This window comes from Schistocerca serialis, chromosome 2 (assembly GCF_023864345.2).
Source record: "Schistocerca serialis cubense isolate TAMUIC-IGC-003099 chromosome 2, iqSchSeri2.2, whole genome shotgun sequence".
In the NCBI taxonomy this organism is placed as follows: domain Eukaryota; kingdom Metazoa; phylum Arthropoda; class Insecta; order Orthoptera; family Acrididae; genus Schistocerca; species Schistocerca serialis.
This window is the reverse complement of record NC_064639.1, coordinates 1,124,145,660-1,124,163,662: the sequence shown is the minus strand read 5'-3', so window position 1 is coordinate 1,124,163,662 and position 18,003 is coordinate 1,124,145,660. Positions and strand designations below refer to the sequence as shown.

Genomic DNA, 18,003 nt, shown 5'->3' with positions numbered 1-18,003 from the left:
GAGGCAAGTTCGAGTGAACAAGGATGGACTCCTCGGGTCCGTCGTTTCCGTAGTGGAGCGGTTATCACGTCTGCTTCACACGCAGAAGGTCCCCGGTTCGATCCCGGGCGGGAACAGTATTTTCCTGCCTATGTCGTATTGTCCTCCAATGAGCCACGTCGTGTGTGGATCTGCTGCATATCCCTTCGTTTTGCAAGTACCACATTTATTGAATTTTTTAGTTACGATGGTAACATCACTACAAGTTGTCTGTGAAGTAAGGTGCACACAAGCAGTTTCCGTGGTGTAGCGGTTATCACGTCTGCCTAACACGCAGAAGGTCCCCGGTTCGATCCCGGGCGGAAACACTTTTTCATCACTTTAAGCAAGACGTACTAACCCGCATCTGCTACCATCTGTACCCGAAACCTTCGTAATCGCCTTCACGCGTCGGACCCGAGTGCCAATTGCTCACATCGAATAAGAAATTCATTTGATATTGACGGCGAGCTTTTTGCGCTGACTCAGCCACTGACGTGCGATCAGTTTGCACAAAACGCTAGGGCTCGTCCGGGATTTGAACCCGGGACCTCCGGCACCCTAAGCAGGAATCATACCCCTAGACCAACGAGCCCTGTGACACGGCGAATGCCAAATATTCCAGTCCCTCGATGTCGTCCAGGGTGCCCTGGAAGTCTCGTGTACGCTGGCGGGATGGGGGCGGCGCGAATTCCCGCGGTCGGCGGCCTTCCTGGGCTATTGGTACCTTCATGTAGAGCTGCCGCTGGGCTCGCACTGCCTGCTGCTGAGAAAGTGATTGCTTTTGCTGATATGACTTGCAATAACGACTGCGCGAAATGCCGCTATCTCGTTAGGGGTGCTACGGCAGACACCCTCTCGAGCACCCCGAAGACTTCTTGAGCCCTCGGCTGTGATGGGTTCCAGGCTGACAAAAGAACTGTCGTGTGTGCATTCGCGGACGAGAGAAAGTCTGAGGCAAGTTCGAGTGAACAAGGATGGACTCCTCGGGTCCGTCGTTTCCGTAGTGGAGCGGTTATCACGTCTGCTTCACACGCAGAAGGTCCCCGGTTCGATCCCGGGCGGGAACAGTATTTTCCTGCCTATGTCGTATTGTCCTCCAATGAGCCACGTCGTGTGTGGATCTGCTGCATATCCCTTCGTTTTGCAAGTACCACATTTATTGAATTTTTTAGTTACGATGGCAACATCACTACAAGTTGTCTGTGAAGTAAGGTGCACAAAAGCAGTTTCCGTGGTGTAGCGGTTATCACGTCTGCCTAACACGCAGAAGGTCCCCGGTTCGATCCCGGGCGGAAACACTTTTTCATCACTTTAAGCAAGACGTACTAACCTGCATCTGCTACCATCTGTACCCGAAACCTTCGTAATCGCCTTCACGCGTCGGACCCGAGTGCCAATTGCTCACATCGAATAAGAAATTCATTTGATATTGACGGCGAGCTTTTTGCGCTGACTCAGCCACTGACGTGCGATCAGTTTGCACAAAACGCTAGGGCTCGTCCGGGATTTGAACCCGGGACCTCCTGCACCCTAAGCAGGAATCATACCCCTAGACCAACGAGCCCTTGACACGGCTAATGCCAAATATTCCAGTCCCTCGATGTCGTCCAGGGTGCCCTGGAAGTCTCGTGTACGCTGGCGGGATGGGGGCGGCGCGAATTCCCGCGGTCGGCGGCCTTCCTGGGCTATTGGTACCTTCATGTAGAGCTGCCGCTGGGCTCGCACTGCCTGCTGCTGAGAAAGTGATTGCTTTTGCTGATATGACTTGCAATAACGACTGCGCGAAACGCCGCTATCTCGTTAGGGGTGCTACGGCAGACACCCTCTCGAGCAACCCGAAGACTTCTTGAGCCCTCGGCTGTGATGGGTTCCAGGCTGACAAAAGAACTGTCGTGTGTGCATTCGCGGACGAGAGAAAGTCTGAGGCAAGTTCGAGTGAACAAGGATGGACTCCTCGGGTCCGTCGTTTCCGTAGTGTAGCGGTTATCACGTCTGCTTCACACGCAGAAGGTCCACGGTTCGATCCCGGGCGGGAACAGTATTTTCCTGCCTATGTCGTATTGTCCTCCAATGAGCCACGTCGTGTGTGGATCTGCTGCATATCCCTTCGTTCTGCAAGTACCACATTTATTGAATTTTTTAGTTACGATGGCAACATCACTACAAGTTGTCTGTGAAGTAAGGTGAACACAAGCAGTTTCCGTGGTGTAGCGGTTATCACGTCTGCCTAACACGCAGAAGGTCCCCGGTTCGATCCCGGGCGGAAACACTTTTTCATCACTTTAAGCAAGACGTACTAACCTGCATCTGCTACCATCTGTACCCGAAACCTTCGTAATCGCCTTCACGCGTCGGACCCGAGTGCCAATTGCTCACATCGAATAAGAAATTCATTTGATATTGACGGCGAGCTTTTTGCGCTGACTCAGCCACTGACGTGCGATCAGTTTGCACAAAACGCTAGGGCTCGTCCGGGATTTGAACCCGGGACCTCCTGCACCCTAAGCAGGAATCATACCCCTAGACCAACGAGCCCTGCGACACGGCGAATGCCAAATATTCAAGTCCCTCGATGTCGTCCAGGGTGCCCTGGAAGTCTCGTGTACGCTGGCGGGATGGGGGCGGCGCGAATTCCCGCGGTCGGCGGCCTTCCTGGGCTATTGGTACCTTCATGTAGAGCTGCCGCTGGGCTCGCACTGCCTGCTGCTGAGAAAGTGATTGCTTTTGCTGATATGACTTGCAATAACGACTGCGCGAAACGCCGCTATCTCGTTAGGGGTGCTACGGCAGACACCCTCTCGAGCACCCCGAAGACTTCTTGAGCCCTCGGCTGTGATGGGTTCCAGGCTGACAAAAGAACTGTCGTGTGTGCATTCGCGGACGAGAGAAAGTCTGAGGCAAGTTCGAGTGAACAAGGATGGACTCCTCGGGTCCGTCGTTTCCGTAGTGGAGCGGTTATCACGTCTGCTTCACACGCAGAAGGTCCCCGGTTCGATCCCGGGCGGGAACAGTATTTTCCTGCCTATGTCGTATTGTCCTCCAATGAGCCACTTCGTGTGTGGATCTGCCGCATGTCCCTTCGTTTTGCAAGTACCACATTTATTGAATTTTTTAGTTACGATGGCAACATCACTACAAGTTGTCTGTGAAGTAAGGTGCACACGAACAGTTTCCGTGGTGTAGCGGTTATCACGTCTGCCTAACACGCAGAAGGTCCCCGGTTCGATCCCGGGCGGAAACACTTTTTCATCACTTTAATCGAGACTTACTAACATGCATCTGCTACCATCTGTACCCGAAACCTTCGTAATCGCCTTCACGCGTCGGACCAGTGTGTCAATTGCTCACATCGAATAAGAAATTCATTTGATATTGACGGCGAGCTTTTTGCGCTGATTCAGCCACTGACGTGCGATCAGTTTGCACAAAACGCTCGGGCTCGTCCGGGATTTGAACCCGGGACCTCCTGCACCCTAAGCAGGAATCATACCCCTAGACCAACGAGCCCTGTGACACGGCGATTGCCAATTATTCCAGTCCCTCGATGTCGTCCAGGGTGCCCTGGAAGTCTCGTGTACGCTGGCGGGATGGGGGCGGCGCGAATTCCCGCGGTCGGCGGCCTTCCTGGGCTATTGGTACCTTCATGTAGAGCTGCCGCTGGGCTCGCACTGCCTGCTGCTAAGAAAGTGATTGCTTTTGCTGATATGACTTGCAATAACGACTGCGCGAAACGCCGCTATCTCGTTAGGGGTGCTACGGCAGACACCCTCTCGAGCACCCCGAAGACTTCTTGAGCCCTCGGCTGTGATGGGTTCCAGGCTGACAAAAGAACTGTCGTGTGTGCATTCGCTGACGAGAGAAAGGCTGAGGCAAGTTTGAGTGAACAAGGATGGACTCTTCGGGTCCGTCGTTTCCGTAGTGTAGCGGTTATCACGTCTGCTTCACACGCAGAAGGTCCCCGGTTCGATCCCGGGCGGGAACAGTATTTCCCTGCCTATGTCGTATTGTCCTCCAATGAGCCACTTCGTGTGTGGATCTGCCGCATGTCCCTTCGTTTTGCAAGTACCACATTTATTGAATTTTTTAGTTACGATGGCAACATCACTACAAGTTGTCTGTGAAGTAAGGTGCACACAAACAGTTTCCGTGGTGTAGCGGTTATCACGTCTGCCTAACACGCAGAAGGTCCCCGGTTCGATCCCGGCCGGAAACACTTTTTCATCACTTTAATCGAGACTTACTAACATGCATCTGCTACCATCTGTACCCGAAACCTTCGTAATCGCCTTCACGCGTCGGACCAGAGTGTCAATTGCTCACATCGAATAAGAAATTCATTTGATATTGACGGCGAGCTTTTTGCGCTGACTCAGCCACTGACGTGCGATCAGTTTGCACAAAACGCTCGGGCTCGCTCGTCCGGGATTTGAACCCGGGACCTCCTGCACCCTAAGCAGGAATCATACCCCTAGACCAACGAGCCCTGTGACACGGCGATTGCCAATTATTCCAGTCCCTCGATGTCGTCCAGGGTGCCCTGGAAGTCTCGTGTACGCTGGCGGGATGGGGGCGGCGCGAATTCCCGCGGTCGGCGGCCTTCCTGGGCTATTGGTACCTTCATGTAGAGCTGCCGCTGGGCTCGCACTGCCTGCTGCTAAGAAAGTGATTGCTTTTGCTGATATGACTTGCAATAACGACTGCGCGAAACGCCGCTATCTCGTTAGGGGTGCTACGGCAGACACCCTCTCGAGCACCCCGAAGACTTCTTGAGCCCTCGGCTGTGATGGGTTCCAGGCTGACAAAAGAACTGTCGTGTGTGCATTCGCTGACGAGAGAAAGGCTGAGGCAAGTTTGAGTGAACAAGGATGGACTCTTCGGGTCCGGCGTTTCCGTAGTGTAGCGGTTATCACGTCTGCTTCACACGCAGAAGGTCCCCGGTTCGATCCCGGGCGGGAACAGTATTTCCCTGCCTATGTCGTATTGTCCTCCAATGAGCCACTTCGTGTGTGGATCTGCCGCATGTCCCTTCCTTTTGCAAGTACCACATTTATTGAATTTTTTAGTTACGATGGCAACATCACTACAAGTTGTCTGTGAAGTAAGGTGCACACAAACAGTTTTCGTGGTGTAGCGGTTATCACGTCTGCCTAACACGCAGAAGGTCCCCGGTTCGATCCCGGGCGGAAACACTTTTTCATCACTTTAATCGAGACTTACTAACATGCATCTGCTACCATCTGTACCCGAAACCTTCGTAATCGCCTTCACGCGTCGGACCAGAGTGTCAATTGCTCACATCGAATAAGAAATTCATTTGATATTGACGGCGAGCTTTTTGCGCTGACTCAGCCACTGACGTGCGATCAGTTTGCACAAAACGCTCGGGCTCGTCCGGGATTTGAACCCGGGACCTCCTGCACCCAAACAGGAATCATACCCCTAGACCAACGAGCCCTGTGACACGGCGATTGCCAATTATTCCAGTCCCTCGATGTCGTCCAGGGTGCCCTGGAAGTCTCGTGTACGCTGGCGGGATGGGGGCGGCGCGAATTCCCGCGGTCGGCGGCCTTCCTGGGCTATTGGTACCTTCATGTAGAGCTGCCGCTGGGCTCGCACTGCCTGCTGCTAAGAAAGTGATTGCTTTTGCTGATATGACTTGCAATAACGACTGCGCGAAACGCCGCTATCTCGTTAGGGGTGCTACGGCAGACACCCTCTCGAGCACCCCGAAGACTTCTTGAGCCCTCGGCTGTGATGGGTTCCAGGCTGACAAAAGAACTGTCGTGTGTGCATTCGCTGACGAGAGAAAGGCTGAGGCAAGTTTGAGTGAACAAGGATGGACTCTTCGGGTCCGGCGTTTCCGTAGTGTAGCGGTTATCACGTCTGCTTCACACGCCGCCGCTATCTCGTTAGGGGTGCTACGGCAGACACCCTCTCGAGCACCCCGAAGACTTCTTGAGCCCTCGGCTGTGATGGGTTCCAGGCTGACAAAAGAACTGTCGTGTGTGCATTCGCTGACGAGAGAAAGGCTGAGGCAAGTTTGAGTGAACAAGGATGGACTCTTCGGGTCCGGCGTTTCCGTAGTGTAGCGGTTATCACGTCTGCTTCACACGCAGAAGGTCCCCGGTTCGATCCCGGGCGGGAACAGTATTTCCCTGCCTATGTCGTATTGTCCTCCAATGAGCCACTTCGTGTGTGGATCTGCCGCATGTCCCTTCGTTTTGCAAGTACCACATTTATTGAATTTTTTAGTTACGATGGCAACATCACTACAAGTTGTCTGTGAAGTAAGGTGCACACGAACAGTTTCCGTGGTGTAGCGGTTATCACGTCTGCCTAACACGCAGAAGGTCCCCGGTTCGATCCCGGGCGGAAACACTTTTTCATCACTTTAATCGAGACTTACTAACATGCATCTGCTACCATCTGTACCCGAAACCTTCGTAATCGCCTTCACGCGTCGGACCAGTGTGTCAATTGCTCACATCGAATAAGAAATTCATTTGATATTGACGGCGAGCTTTTTGCGCTGATTCAGCCACTGACGTGCGATCAGTTTGCACAAAACGCTCGGGCTCGTCCGGGATTTGAACCCGGGACCTCCTGCACCCTAAGCAGGAATCATACCCCTAGACCAACGAGCCCTGTGACACGGCGATTGCCAATTATTCCAGTCCCTCGATGTCGTCCAGGGTGCCCTGGAAGTCTCGTGTACGCTGGCGGGATGGGGGCGGCGCGAATTCCCGCGGTCGGCGGCCTTCCTGGGCTATTGGTACCTTCATGTAGAGCTGCCGCTGGGCTCGCACTGCCTGCTGCTAAGAAAGTGATTGCTTTTGCTGATATGACTTGCAATAACGACTGCGCGAAACGCCGCTATCTCGTTAGGGGTGCTACGGCAGACACCCTCTCGAGCACCCCGAAGACTTCTTGAGCCCTCGGCTGTGATGGGTTCCAGGCTGACAAAAGAACTGTCGTGTGTGCATTCGCTGACGAGAGAAAGGCTGAGGCAAGTTTGAGTGAACAAGGATGGACTCTTCGGGTCCGGCGTTTCCGTAGTGTAGCGGTTATCACGTCTGCTTCACACGCAGAAGGTCCCCGGTTCGATCCCGGGCGGGAACAGTATTTCCCTGCCTATGTCGTATTGTCCTCCAATGAGCCACTTCGTGTGTGGATCTGCCGCATGTCCCTTCCTTTTGCAAGTACCACATTTATTGAATTTTTTAGTTACGATGGCAACATCACTACAAGTTGTCTGTGAAGTAAGGTGCACACAAACAGTTTTCGTGGTGTAGCGGTTATCACGTCTGCCTAACACGCAGAAGGTCCCCGGTTCGATCCCGGGCGGAAACACTTTTTCATCACTTTAATCGAGACTTACTAACATGCATCTGCTACCATCTGTACCCGAAACCTTCGTAATCGCCTTCACGCGTCGGACCAGAGTGTCAATTGCTCACATCGAATAAGAAATTCATTTGATATTGACGGCGAGCTTTTTGCGCTGACTCAGCCACTGACGTGCGATCAGTTTGCACAAAACGCTCGGGCTCGCTCGTCCGGGATTTGAACCCGGGACCTCCTGCACCCTAAGCAGGAATCATACCCCTAGACCAACGAGCCCTGTGACACGGCGATTGCCAATTATTCCAGTCCCTCGATGTCGTCCAGGGTGCCCTGGAAGTCTCGTGTACGCTGGCGGGATGGGGGCGGCGCGAATTCCCGCGGTCGGCGGCCTTCCTGGGCTATTGGTACCTTCATGTAGAGCTGCCGCTGGGCTCGCACTGCCTGCTGCTAAGAAAGTGATTGCTTTTGCTGATATGACTTGCAATAACGACTGCGCGAAACGCCGCTATCTCGTTAGGGGTGCTACGGCAGACACCCTCTCGAGCACCCCGAAGACTTCTTGAGCCCTCGGCTGTGATGGGTTCCAGGCTGACAAAAGAACTGTCGTGTGTGCATTCGCTGACGAGAGAAAGGCTGAGGCAAGTTTGAGTGAACAAGGATGGACTCTTCGGGTCCGGCGTTTCCGTAGTGTAGCGGTTATCACGTCTGCTTCACACGCAGAAGGTCCCCGGTTCGATCCCGGGCGGGAACAGTATTTCCCTGCCTATGTCGTATTGTCCTCCAATGAGCCACTTCGTGTGTGGATCTGCCGCATGTCCCTTCCTTTTGCAAGTACCACATTTATTGAATTTTTTAGTTACGATGGCAACATCACTACAAGTTGTCTGTGAAGTAAGGTGCACACAAACAGTTTTCGTGGTGTAGCGGTTATCACGTCTGCCTAACACGCAGAAGGTCCCCGGTTCGATCCCGGGCGGAAACACTTTTTCATCACTTTAATCGAGACTTACTAACATGCATCTGCTACCATCTGTACCCGAAACCTTCGTAATCGCCTTCACGCGTCGGACCAGAGTGTCAATTGCTCACATCGAATAAGAAATTCATTTGATATTGACGGCGAGCTTTTTGCGCTGACTCAGCCACTGACGTGCGATCAGTTTGCACAAAACGCTCGGGCTCGTCCGGGATTTGAACCCGGGACCTCCTGCACCCTAAGCAGGAATCATACCCCTAGACCAACGAGCCCTGTGACACGGCGATTGCCAATTATTCCAGTCCCTCGATGTCGTCCAGGGTGCCCTGGAAGTCTCGTGTACGCTGGCGGGATGGGGGCGGCGCGAATTCCCGCGGTCGGCGGCCTTCCTGGGCTATTGGTACCTTCATGTAGAGCTGCCGCTGGGCTCGCACTGCCTGCTGCTAAGAAAGTGATTGCTTTTGCTGATATGACTTGCAATAACGACTGCGCGAAACGCCGCTATCTCGTTAGGGGTGCTACGGCAGACACCCTCTCGAGCACCCCGAAGACTTCTTGAGCCCTCGGCTGTGATGGGTTCCAGGCTGACAAAAGAACTGTCGTGTGTGCATTCGCTGACGAGAGAAAGGCTGAGGCAAGTTTGAGTGAACAAGGATGGACTCTTCGGGTCCGGCGTTTCCGTAGTGTAGCGGTTATCACGTCTGCTTCACACGCCGCCGCTATCTCGTTAGGGGTGCTACGGCAGACACCCTCTCGAGCACCCCGAAGACTTCTTGAGCCCTCGGCTGTGATGGGTTCCAGGCTGACAAAAGAACTGTCGTGTGTGCATTCGCTGACGAGAGAAAGGCTGAGGCAAGTTTGAGTGAACAAGGATGGACTCTTCGGGTCCGGCGTTTCCGTAGTGTAGCGGTTATCACGTCTGCTTCACACGCAGAAGGTCCCCGGTTCGATCCCGGGCGGGAACAGTATTTCCCTGCCTATGTCGTATTGTCCTCCAATGAGCCACTTCGTGTGTGGATCTGCCGCATGTCCCTTCGTTTTGCAAGTACCACATTTATTGAATTTTTTAGTTACGATGGCAACATCACTACAAGTTGTCTGTGAAGTAAGGTGCACACGAACAGTTTCCGTGGTGTAGCGGTTATCACGTCTGCCTAACACGCAGAAGGTCCCCGGTTCGATCCCGGGCGGAAACACTTTTTCATCACTTTAATCGAGACTTACTAACATGCATCTGCTACCATCTGTACCCGAAACCTTCGTAATCGCCTTCACGCGTCGGACCAGAGTGTCAATTGCTCACATCGAATAAGAAATTCATTTGATATTGACGGCGAGCTTTTTGCGCTGATTCAGCCACTGACGTGCGATCAGTTTGCACAAAACGCTCGGGCTCGTCCGGGATTTGAACCCGGGACCTCCTGCACCCTAAGCAGGAATCATACCCCTAGACCAACGAGCCCTGTGACACGGCGATTGCCAATTATTCCAGTCCCTCGATGTCGTCCAGGGTGCCCTGGAAGTCTCGTGTACGCTGGCGGGATGGGGGCGGCGCGAATTCCCGCGGTCGGCGGCCTTCCTGGGCTATTGGTACCTTCATGTAGAGCTGCCGCTGGGCTCGCACTGCCTGCTGCTAAGAAAGTGATTGCTTTTGCTGATATGACTTGCAATAACGACTGCGCGAAACGCCGCTATCTCGTTAGGGGTGCTACGGCAGACACCCTCTCGAGCACCCCGAAGACTTCTTGAGCCCTCGGCTGTGATGGGTTCCAGGCTGACAAAAGAACTGTCGTGTGTGCATTCGCTGACGAGAGAAAGGCTGAGGCAAGTTTGAGTGAACAAGGATGGACTCTTCGGGTCCGGCGTTTCCGTAGTGTAGCGGTTATCACGTCTGCTTCACACGCAGAAGGTCCCCGGTTCGATCCCGGGCGGGAACAGTATTTCCCTGCCTATGTCGTATTGTCCTCCAATGAGCCACTTCGTGTGTGGATCTGCCGCATGTCCCTTCCTTTTGCAAGTACCACATTTATTGAATTTTTTAGTTACGATGGCAACATCACTACAAGTTGTCTGTGAAGTAAGGTGCACACAAACAGTTTTCGTGGTGTAGCGGTTATCACGTCTGCCTAACACGCAGAAGGTCCCCGGTTCGATCCCGGGCGGAAACACTTTTTCATCACTTTAATCGAGACTTACTAACATGCATCTGCTACCATCTGTACCCGAAACCTTCGTAATCGCCTTCACGCGTCGGACCAGAGTGTCAATTGCTCACATCGAATAAGAAATTCATTTGATATTGACGGCGAGCTTTTTGCGCTGACTCAGCCACTGACGTGCGATCAGTTTGCACAAAACGCTAGGGCTCGTCCGGGATTTGAACCCGGGACCTCCTGCACCCTAAGCAGGAAACATACCCCTAGACCAACGAGCCCTGTGACACGGCGAATGCCAAATATTCCAGGCCCTCGATGTCGTCCAGGGTGCCCTGGAAGTCTCGTGTACGCTGGCGGGATGGGGGCGGCGCGAATTCCCGCGGTCGGCGGCCTTCCTGGGCTACTGGTACCTTCATGTAGAGCTGCCGCTGGGCTCGCACTGCCTGCTGCTGAGAAAGTGATTGCTTTTGCTGATATGACTTGCAATAACGACTGCGCGAAACGCCGCTATCTCGTTAGGGGTGCTACGGCAGACACCCTCTCGAGCACCCCGAAGACTTCTTGAGCCCTCGGCTGTGATGGGCTCCAGGCTGACAAAAGAACTGTCGTGTGTGCATTCGCGGACGAGAGAAAGTCTGAGGCAAGTTCGAGTGAACAAGGATGGACTCCTCGGGTCCGTCGTTTCCGTAGTGTAGCGGTTATCACGTCTGCTTCACACGCAGAAGGTCCCCGGTTCGATCCCGGGCGGGAACAGTATTTTCCTGCCTATGTCGTATTGTCCTCCAATGAGCCACGTCGTGTGTGGATCTGCTGCATGTCCCTTCGTTTGCAAGTACCACATTTATTGAATTTTTTAGTTACGATGGCAACATCACTATAAGTTGTCTGTGAAGTATGGTGCACACAAGCAGTTTCCGTGGTGTAGCGGTTATCACGTCTGCCTAACACGCAGAGGGTCCCCGGTTCGATCCCGGGCGGAAACACTTTTTCATCACTTTAAGCAAGACGTACTAACATGCATCTGCTACCATCTGTGCCCGAAACCTTCGTAATCGCCTTCACGCGTCGGACCCGAGTGTCAATTGCTCACATCGAATAAGAAATTCATTTGATATTGACGGCGAGCTTTTTGCGCTGACTCAGCCACTGACGTGCGATCAGTTTGCACAAAACGCTAGGGCTCGTCCGGGATTTGAACCCGGGACCTCCTGCACCCTAAGCAGGAATCATACCCCTTTTTTTCCATTATTTTTTATAGATATAAACAGAATGATAAAAAGAAATCCATGTCTGGTCTGTGGATTACGCAGCACACCATGAATCCAGCACAGCAGATACTCAAAGTTGGTCTTAACGTAGAATAATTGTCCCAGTGGCCATGTCGTTGATGAGTATTGTGCATTCGGTTTCCCGATGGTTGATTGTGGATTGCTGCTTCTCAAAACCCTGAGCATGCCATGCGTTGGAAGATGAGCGCTGGTAACGTGGTGACACCAAGAGCAGGGACATGCCAAACAACCATTTCCCGTATTGTAAAGCCTCTTGATAGGAGGAATAGAAGCTGCTGGAAACTCCTGGTTCGTACTAAATCGTCGTGCAGCTTTGATGAAAGATAATGCGAAATGAAAGTAAACAAATGTGGTGCCTCTTCTGGGTTGCGCCCTGCGGAACCAAAAGTAAAGTGCTGTCAGTTGAAAATGAGAAGGAACTCCCAAATACAATTAATGTTCGAGGCCGAGTGCAGTGCACTCTGTACCGTCGTGGGACCCATGATGCAAATCACCCGCATCTGATGGTGCGGAGCAGACCAAATCCATGGAAACAAACAATATAACAAAGTAGTGAAAAAAAAAAAAAAAAAAAAAAAAAAAAAAAAAAAAAAAAGAAAAGAAAACTCCGTCCAATCGATCTGTAAACTTAAATTCTTCCATCACTTAAAGCAATAGTGAGAAAATTTTGAAACTGGTCTTTATACTGTCGCAATTTCTTAATCGCATAATACTCTTCGATGAGGTACATCTGATAATCGTGTAGCGTTGGCGTTGTATGGACAAGCATGTAATAGACGAACTGGCCCATGAGCCAGACATAACTATTATTCTTAGATTGAGGATAAAGCTTCCAGTCTGGTTGGAGCGCGTCTTGAAGGTGAATGGAAGTATCCGACGTCCTATTAATGACAGCGAGTTTCTTTCGTGTCCACTGCCATATTTGTGTTTGATCCCTGCAGTGGAAGAGATGCGGCAGCGTTTCCACTAGGTTACACTTCTCACAAAACGGGGTGGGCCGCAGCTTGATTTTGTGCAATTTCTCTCCAGTGGGAATCACCTCATTGACAGCGTCATACCAAACAGCTCGAACTCTGGAGCGAAGAAGCGGATAACTAATGTTCTTCCAGACATTTCTCCAGTTTTTGCCTAAATATTTCTTCTCAATTGGGTTATCCAGCTGCCATTGAGTAAGAGCACGATAGGTCGCCGCCGTGTTGAACGGATGCGGGTTGTCCTGAACATAGCTTAGCTCCACATAATACCGCCGGATATAGCCAAGCTCAGGATGAATGTGTCCCACAGGCGTTGGCGCAGACAAATCCTTCGGACGTAAGGTGTTGAAAAGCCGTGCAGTGAGACTATTTGGGGTACTGTGTAGTATGCGGGAAGTACGAGTTAAAAAAGTTGCCACACATTGGGATTCAACGTCTTTGACGCCTAAGCCACCTCGGGAACGAAGTAACGAGGTAGCTTTAAAGGAAACTTTAAAGATGTTCCCTCTCCAGACATACCAGCAAGTAAGTGCTAAAATTTTTTTCGCAATGGCTGTCGGGATTGGTAAAACAGCGGCAGTGTGATAGAGCTTACTGAAAACGTAACTATTAATAAACTGTGCCCTCTGCATCCGGTCTAAAGACCGCATGTTATGTTCTTTGATCACCGCACGTAAGATGGTAAGCTTGCGTTCCCAATTCACGTGGAGCATGGCCTGGGGGTTCGGTGATATAACCAGGCCTAGATGCCACAGGTCTTCGGTCCTGTCCAACCAAGAAATATCGATGGAAGTGGGGTTGCGACCTAACGGCATGATTTTGGACTTTCGCTCATTAAGTCGAGCGCCACAAGCGACAGAGTACTGATGGACAATCCGACGAACTGACCCCAGCTCTTCGGTGTTAGTAATAAGCACACTAATATCGTCGGCATAGGCGTGGCAGACCGTTTTGGTGTTTAACGTTTGCAACCCGTGTAAAGTTACGTAAAACTTTTTAAGAAGTGGCTCTATAGCGATCGAGAATAACGTCATAGAAAGGGGGCACCCCTGTCGCACTGCTTGTCGTATGGGCACGGGGGCGGTTAACTGGCCGTTAACCTTCACGCGTGAAGACGTTCCGCAGATACATTTCTGAATAAGCTGTCGAAAACGCTGGTTGAATCCCATTTGACTCATTGTGCGCAATAAAAAACCGTGATTAATTCTGTCAAACGCCTTATCGAAGTCGAGAAACAATAACGCCAAATCAGTGTTGGTAATCCAAGTTAAATAAGTCAGGTCGCGATATTCACACAGGGCATTCAACATCGATCGACCACTGACTGCACCCGTCTGATAAGGGCCAAGTACTTTGCCAAGAAGTACTTTAAGCCTGGTGTTTATAATCCTAGTCAAGATCTTGAAATCAGAGTTAAGCAACGTAATTGGCCGAAAGTCATTTAACATAGTCGAATTGGATGTTTTAGGAACCAGGACAACCATTCCTTCCGTGAACTGCGGGGGGAAGGCAGCATGCGATAACAGTTCGTTATACATGGCGGTCAATTCGTCGCCGATCACATCCCAGAACCGTGAATAAAATTCGACCGGCAAGCCGTCTAAGCCGGCAGCTTTGTTCTTGGCAGCGCACGCAAGGATGGACTTAACTTCAGAGTTGGTGACAGTGGCCAAGAGAGCAGCGTTATCATCCTGATCCACTGTGGAGGCGATGTCGTTTAAAAAATCATCCCCCGCGGATAGATCGGTATCTGACTCGGAATAATGTCGTCGAAAATAATTGAAGACATGCGTCTTGATAGCACCCTGTTCATTGTACAGATTCCCGCCAGCATCCTTCAGATGAGCAATAATTTTTTGTTTACCACGTTTGGTTTCCCGTATGAGATGGAATAACGATGCGGACTCGTGGGAGATGTCATCAGAAGAGCGCGATCGGACCCGAGTGCCAACAAGTGCGTCACGAACTAAAGCAGTAATTTTGGCTTTGATACGCTTGATGCGGATCAGGTTGTCGGACAAAGCAGATGGATCGCTGTACAGCTGGCGTAAACCGAGGAAATAAAATTCTAGAGACCGTTTCCTCCAATAAGCCCTGGTCCTGGCAAACTGGCAAATACATTTCTTAATCCGCGGCTTAACAAACTCCGTCCACCAAAGAACGCGCTCCCTATACCGAGCTTGCCTCTGGAGGCACTGCTGCCAGGTGTCAACGAGGCAACGCCGTAAATCCGCTTCATCTAGCAGCGAGACATTCAGCTGCCACGTGCCGCGTCCCAAAAATGTCTTCTGCCGCACATGCCGAATCGTTAGATGGTATGCGGTGTGGTCACTAAAACTGAGCGGCCATAGTTCACAATCACGAATGGTATGTAAAAGATCTTGAGAAACATAAAACCTATCCAGACGACTAGAAGAAGCAGCGCTCACATAGGTATAGCCCATCGTGTGTGGTCGAAGGTGACACCAACTATCCTGTAAATGCAGACCATCTGTTAACGTTAGTAGCTCAGGACAAAAATTAAAATTCGGACTTTGATCTTCGTTGCGTAAAACGCAGTTGAAATCCCCACCCAGGATGATCTTCAGTCGAACGTTCGGCAATAAGGTCACAACTTCAGCCCTAAAAAATTCACTTCTGTCCCTTCTGCCAGCGGACCCTGTCGGGGCGTACACGTTCAGGAGAAGCAAATCCTGTAATTGGGCGGCAATGCCGCGTCCCGATTCTAAAATCGCTGTAGGTTGGTAAGCGATGCCAGCTTTGAATAAAATCGCAGTGCCCGCCTCAGTGCCAAGATTTAATATGGCATCATACTCAGGTATTTCTCCAACCTTGGGGGACACAACCCCCTAGACCAACGAGCCCTGTGACAGCGTGAACGCCAATTATTTCAGCAAACTGAATCCCTCGAAGTCGTCCAGGGTGCTCTTTGAATCTGGTGCGGCTGGCGGGATGGGGAAGGTGCTTTCTGCCGGCAGTGCTGTTCTTCGACAGACTGTGTGGCGACACCGTGGGTCACGGGCAGCACCGTTCTCGGAGGTGCCGTGGCCCGCGGTCGGCGGCCTTCCAGGGCTATTGGCATCTTCATGTAGAGCTGCCGCCGGGTGCGCACTGCCTGCTGCTAAGGGGGTGATTGTTTTTGCTGATGTGACTTGCAATAACGACTGCGCGAAACGCCGCTATCTCGTTGGGGATGCTACGACATACACCCTCTCGAGCACCCCGAATACTTGTTGAGCACTCGGCTACGATGGGTTTCAGGCTGTCAAATGAACTATGGTGTGTGCATGCGCGGACGGGAGAAAGGCTGAGGCGTCTTCGAGTGTACAAGGATGGAGAGAGCGTATCCGTCGTTTCCGTAGTGTAGCGGTTATCACGTCTGCTTCACACGCAGAAGGTCCCCGGTTCGATCCCGGGCGGGAACAGTATTTTCCTGCCTATGTCGCATACTACTCGAGTGAGCCACGTCGTGTGTGGATCTGCTACATGTACCTTCGTCATGCAAGTGCCGCATTTACTGATTTTTTAAGTTACGATGGCAACCTTGCTACAAGTTCTCTGAGAAGCAAGAACGAAAGCAGTAGTTTCCGTGGTGTAGCGGTTATCACGTCTGCCTAACACGCAGAAGGTCCCCGGTTCGATCCCGGGCGGAAACACTTTTTCATCACTTTAAACAAGACATACCGACAAGCATTTGCCACGTTCTGTACCTAAAGCTTGGCAATGACCTTCATACGTCGGACCAGACGGTCATTTCTTTACACCAAGTATGAAATTCACTTTACACTGACGGGCAGCTTTTTGCGCTGACTCAGCCACCTACGTGCGACCAGTTTCCACAAAACGCTAGGGCTCGTCGGGGATTTGAACCCGGGACCTCCTGCACCCTAAGCAGGAATCATACCCTTTTTTTTTTTTTTTTTTTTTTTTTTTTTTTTTTTTTCAAGTAAGTATCTTTTTTCTTTCTTTTTTTAGATTTTCATGATCATATACATGTATGTTGACATTTTTCCAGAGCTACAAAAAATCACAGCACAGAGCACTATAGCTAATGGCCAACGAAGAATACAAGTCAAAATTGAAATAAATAATCTTAAACTCAAGGTCACATCTGATATACTTTTTTTTTAACTATTAGTCATAAAACAGCAATTTATTCTGAATACAATATGATGCACGCTTTTGTACAAATTAATATTTTTTAGTAACAGCTGACAGAAAACTGATAGTTACAAAATAATATTGACACATACAGCCAGGAATGCATAATATGGTATTTACAATAAGGTAAACTAATAATCCAAGTGACAACACAGAATATAAAAATGAATGCCACAAAAGTATGGTACTCAATGTGCAGTAACAAGAACTTCTGTTCCACCACACACTGTGTTTACCAACAAATTTAATTACCAACATAAATTTAATAATTGATGACCAAACAAACTGAAGCTTGCTACAGTGTGTGCAATTGTACTTTTTTTTGTTACTACTTCTGCAACAAGGTCGTTACAGAAGTAAGATACAGGAGAGTACGATAATTAGTTAACAAGCATACTTCATAAAATGCATTGCTGTCACGGAGCACCTCACATATGAATCTCATCACGTTCTCTCATCACTGCCCAGGACCAGAAAGGGACTTGTCCATGAACTTCTTCTTTGCGAAGCACAGCCACCACTTTGATGGTTTCCCATCATCACTAGAGAAAACTTTTTCACATACTCTTACACCAGTCTCTTGACGAAGTTGCTGTATATACTGCCTCATCAGGTCTGCCTCACTAGGACTGCTAGGTTTGGCATATACAGAATTAAGAGGAAATCCTGGCTCACCAGGGATGTCAAACTTAGATATTGCCAATGCATACATTTCCTGCATCCCTTGCGCTTTGGTGCTACATTTTTGTAGCTTCTTCAAACACTCCGTTATATACAAGGTAATGTAAATAAGCACTCTATCAGCTTCATTCTTTATTTCGTACGTCCTAAAGAATACATTTGCTTTGAAGTAGTACAGAGCTTCATCAATGATGTCTGTATCCTTTGTGAATGTAGGCGCTGGTCGTCTAAATTGTGTTCTAAAAGGCAAAATTGCCATGTTACCCACGACTTGGCTAAATTCCGTAAAGCCTGAATGATACGCCGGCATTATGACGGCTGCGACTTCAAAATTGCTTATCAAACTACACAACACACATCAAAACACAAACCACTTCCGCACATCAACACAGTATTATTGT

General features: G+C 50.5%; 1 protein-coding gene and 36 non-coding genes across 37 annotated transcripts; 26 read left to right on the top strand and 11 right to left on the bottom strand.

The window, feature by feature from the left end:
* Positions 1-43: 43 nt before the first annotated feature.
* On the top strand, positions 44-116 carry Trnav-cac (transfer RNA valine (anticodon CAC)). Its single transcript has one exon. It is a non-coding gene; the product is annotated as a tRNA-Val (tRNA).
* A 158-nt stretch (positions 117-274) lies between these two features.
* Trnav-aac (transfer RNA valine (anticodon AAC)) lies at positions 275-347 on the top strand. Its single transcript has one exon. It is a non-coding gene; the product is annotated as a tRNA-Val (tRNA).
* Positions 348-541: 194 nt separating this feature from the next.
* On the bottom strand, positions 542-613 carry Trnap-agg (transfer RNA proline (anticodon AGG)). The gene has a single exon. It is a non-coding gene; the product is annotated as a tRNA-Pro (tRNA).
* A 402-nt stretch (positions 614-1,015) lies between these two features.
* Trnav-cac (transfer RNA valine (anticodon CAC)) lies at positions 1,016-1,088 on the top strand. The gene has a single exon. It is a non-coding gene; the product is annotated as a tRNA-Val (tRNA).
* A 158-nt stretch (positions 1,089-1,246) lies between these two features.
* Positions 1,247-1,319, top strand: Trnav-aac (transfer RNA valine (anticodon AAC)). Its single transcript has one exon. It is a non-coding gene; the product is annotated as a tRNA-Val (tRNA).
* A 194-nt stretch (positions 1,320-1,513) lies between these two features.
* On the bottom strand, positions 1,514-1,585 carry Trnap-agg (transfer RNA proline (anticodon AGG)). Its single transcript has one exon. It is a non-coding gene; the product is annotated as a tRNA-Pro (tRNA).
* A 401-nt stretch (positions 1,586-1,986) lies between these two features.
* Positions 1,987-2,059, top strand: Trnav-cac (transfer RNA valine (anticodon CAC)). The gene has a single exon. It is a non-coding gene; the product is annotated as a tRNA-Val (tRNA).
* Positions 2,060-2,217: 158 nt separating this feature from the next.
* Trnav-aac (transfer RNA valine (anticodon AAC)) lies at positions 2,218-2,290 on the top strand. Its single transcript has one exon. It is a non-coding gene; the product is annotated as a tRNA-Val (tRNA).
* Positions 2,291-2,484: 194 nt separating this feature from the next.
* Trnap-agg (transfer RNA proline (anticodon AGG)) lies at positions 2,485-2,556 on the bottom strand. The gene has a single exon. It is a non-coding gene; the product is annotated as a tRNA-Pro (tRNA).
* Positions 2,557-2,958: 402 nt separating this feature from the next.
* Positions 2,959-3,031, top strand: Trnav-cac (transfer RNA valine (anticodon CAC)). The gene has a single exon. It is a non-coding gene; the product is annotated as a tRNA-Val (tRNA).
* A 158-nt stretch (positions 3,032-3,189) lies between these two features.
* Positions 3,190-3,262, top strand: Trnav-aac (transfer RNA valine (anticodon AAC)). Its single transcript has one exon. It is a non-coding gene; the product is annotated as a tRNA-Val (tRNA).
* A 194-nt stretch (positions 3,263-3,456) lies between these two features.
* On the bottom strand, positions 3,457-3,528 carry Trnap-agg (transfer RNA proline (anticodon AGG)). The gene has a single exon. It is a non-coding gene; the product is annotated as a tRNA-Pro (tRNA).
* A 402-nt stretch (positions 3,529-3,930) lies between these two features.
* On the top strand, positions 3,931-4,003 carry Trnav-cac (transfer RNA valine (anticodon CAC)). Its single transcript has one exon. It is a non-coding gene; the product is annotated as a tRNA-Val (tRNA).
* A 158-nt stretch (positions 4,004-4,161) lies between these two features.
* On the top strand, positions 4,162-4,234 carry Trnav-aac (transfer RNA valine (anticodon AAC)). The gene has a single exon. It is a non-coding gene; the product is annotated as a tRNA-Val (tRNA).
* Positions 4,235-4,432: 198 nt separating this feature from the next.
* On the bottom strand, positions 4,433-4,504 carry Trnap-agg (transfer RNA proline (anticodon AGG)). Its single transcript has one exon. It is a non-coding gene; the product is annotated as a tRNA-Pro (tRNA).
* Positions 4,505-4,906: 402 nt separating this feature from the next.
* Positions 4,907-4,979, top strand: Trnav-cac (transfer RNA valine (anticodon CAC)). The gene has a single exon. It is a non-coding gene; the product is annotated as a tRNA-Val (tRNA).
* A 158-nt stretch (positions 4,980-5,137) lies between these two features.
* Positions 5,138-5,210, top strand: Trnav-aac (transfer RNA valine (anticodon AAC)). The gene has a single exon. It is a non-coding gene; the product is annotated as a tRNA-Val (tRNA).
* An 885-nt stretch (positions 5,211-6,095) lies between these two features.
* Positions 6,096-6,168, top strand: Trnav-cac (transfer RNA valine (anticodon CAC)). Its single transcript has one exon. It is a non-coding gene; the product is annotated as a tRNA-Val (tRNA).
* A 158-nt stretch (positions 6,169-6,326) lies between these two features.
* Positions 6,327-6,399, top strand: Trnav-aac (transfer RNA valine (anticodon AAC)). The gene has a single exon. It is a non-coding gene; the product is annotated as a tRNA-Val (tRNA).
* Positions 6,400-6,593: 194 nt separating this feature from the next.
* Positions 6,594-6,665, bottom strand: Trnap-agg (transfer RNA proline (anticodon AGG)). Its single transcript has one exon. It is a non-coding gene; the product is annotated as a tRNA-Pro (tRNA).
* Positions 6,666-7,067: 402 nt separating this feature from the next.
* Trnav-cac (transfer RNA valine (anticodon CAC)) lies at positions 7,068-7,140 on the top strand. Its single transcript has one exon. It is a non-coding gene; the product is annotated as a tRNA-Val (tRNA).
* Positions 7,141-7,298: 158 nt separating this feature from the next.
* Positions 7,299-7,371, top strand: Trnav-aac (transfer RNA valine (anticodon AAC)). The gene has a single exon. It is a non-coding gene; the product is annotated as a tRNA-Val (tRNA).
* A 198-nt stretch (positions 7,372-7,569) lies between these two features.
* Positions 7,570-7,641, bottom strand: Trnap-agg (transfer RNA proline (anticodon AGG)). The gene has a single exon. It is a non-coding gene; the product is annotated as a tRNA-Pro (tRNA).
* Positions 7,642-8,043: 402 nt separating this feature from the next.
* Positions 8,044-8,116, top strand: Trnav-cac (transfer RNA valine (anticodon CAC)). Its single transcript has one exon. It is a non-coding gene; the product is annotated as a tRNA-Val (tRNA).
* Positions 8,117-8,274: 158 nt separating this feature from the next.
* On the top strand, positions 8,275-8,347 carry Trnav-aac (transfer RNA valine (anticodon AAC)). Its single transcript has one exon. It is a non-coding gene; the product is annotated as a tRNA-Val (tRNA).
* A 194-nt stretch (positions 8,348-8,541) lies between these two features.
* Positions 8,542-8,613, bottom strand: Trnap-agg (transfer RNA proline (anticodon AGG)). The gene has a single exon. It is a non-coding gene; the product is annotated as a tRNA-Pro (tRNA).
* A 620-nt stretch (positions 8,614-9,233) lies between these two features.
* On the top strand, positions 9,234-9,306 carry Trnav-cac (transfer RNA valine (anticodon CAC)). The gene has a single exon. It is a non-coding gene; the product is annotated as a tRNA-Val (tRNA).
* A 158-nt stretch (positions 9,307-9,464) lies between these two features.
* On the top strand, positions 9,465-9,537 carry Trnav-aac (transfer RNA valine (anticodon AAC)). The gene has a single exon. It is a non-coding gene; the product is annotated as a tRNA-Val (tRNA).
* A 194-nt stretch (positions 9,538-9,731) lies between these two features.
* On the bottom strand, positions 9,732-9,803 carry Trnap-agg (transfer RNA proline (anticodon AGG)). Its single transcript has one exon. It is a non-coding gene; the product is annotated as a tRNA-Pro (tRNA).
* A 402-nt stretch (positions 9,804-10,205) lies between these two features.
* On the top strand, positions 10,206-10,278 carry Trnav-cac (transfer RNA valine (anticodon CAC)). The gene has a single exon. It is a non-coding gene; the product is annotated as a tRNA-Val (tRNA).
* A 158-nt stretch (positions 10,279-10,436) lies between these two features.
* Trnav-aac (transfer RNA valine (anticodon AAC)) lies at positions 10,437-10,509 on the top strand. The gene has a single exon. It is a non-coding gene; the product is annotated as a tRNA-Val (tRNA).
* A 194-nt stretch (positions 10,510-10,703) lies between these two features.
* On the bottom strand, positions 10,704-10,775 carry Trnap-agg (transfer RNA proline (anticodon AGG)). The gene has a single exon. It is a non-coding gene; the product is annotated as a tRNA-Pro (tRNA).
* A 402-nt stretch (positions 10,776-11,177) lies between these two features.
* On the top strand, positions 11,178-11,250 carry Trnav-cac (transfer RNA valine (anticodon CAC)). Its single transcript has one exon. It is a non-coding gene; the product is annotated as a tRNA-Val (tRNA).
* A 157-nt stretch (positions 11,251-11,407) lies between these two features.
* Trnav-aac (transfer RNA valine (anticodon AAC)) lies at positions 11,408-11,480 on the top strand. Its single transcript has one exon. It is a non-coding gene; the product is annotated as a tRNA-Val (tRNA).
* Positions 11,481-16,112: 4,632 nt separating this feature from the next.
* Trnav-cac (transfer RNA valine (anticodon CAC)) lies at positions 16,113-16,185 on the top strand. Its single transcript has one exon. It is a non-coding gene; the product is annotated as a tRNA-Val (tRNA).
* A 158-nt stretch (positions 16,186-16,343) lies between these two features.
* On the top strand, positions 16,344-16,416 carry Trnav-aac (transfer RNA valine (anticodon AAC)). Its single transcript has one exon. It is a non-coding gene; the product is annotated as a tRNA-Val (tRNA).
* A 500-nt stretch (positions 16,417-16,916) lies between these two features.
* Positions 16,917-17,997, bottom strand: LOC126456719 (actin-related protein 2/3 complex subunit 3-like). The gene has a single exon (XM_050092459.1). The coding sequence runs from the start codon at positions 17,910-17,912 to the stop codon at positions 17,379-17,381; it is 534 nt and encodes a 177-aa protein (XP_049948416.1). The 5' UTR covers positions 17,913-17,997; the 3' UTR covers positions 16,917-17,378.
* Positions 17,998-18,003: the final 6 nt, after the last annotated feature.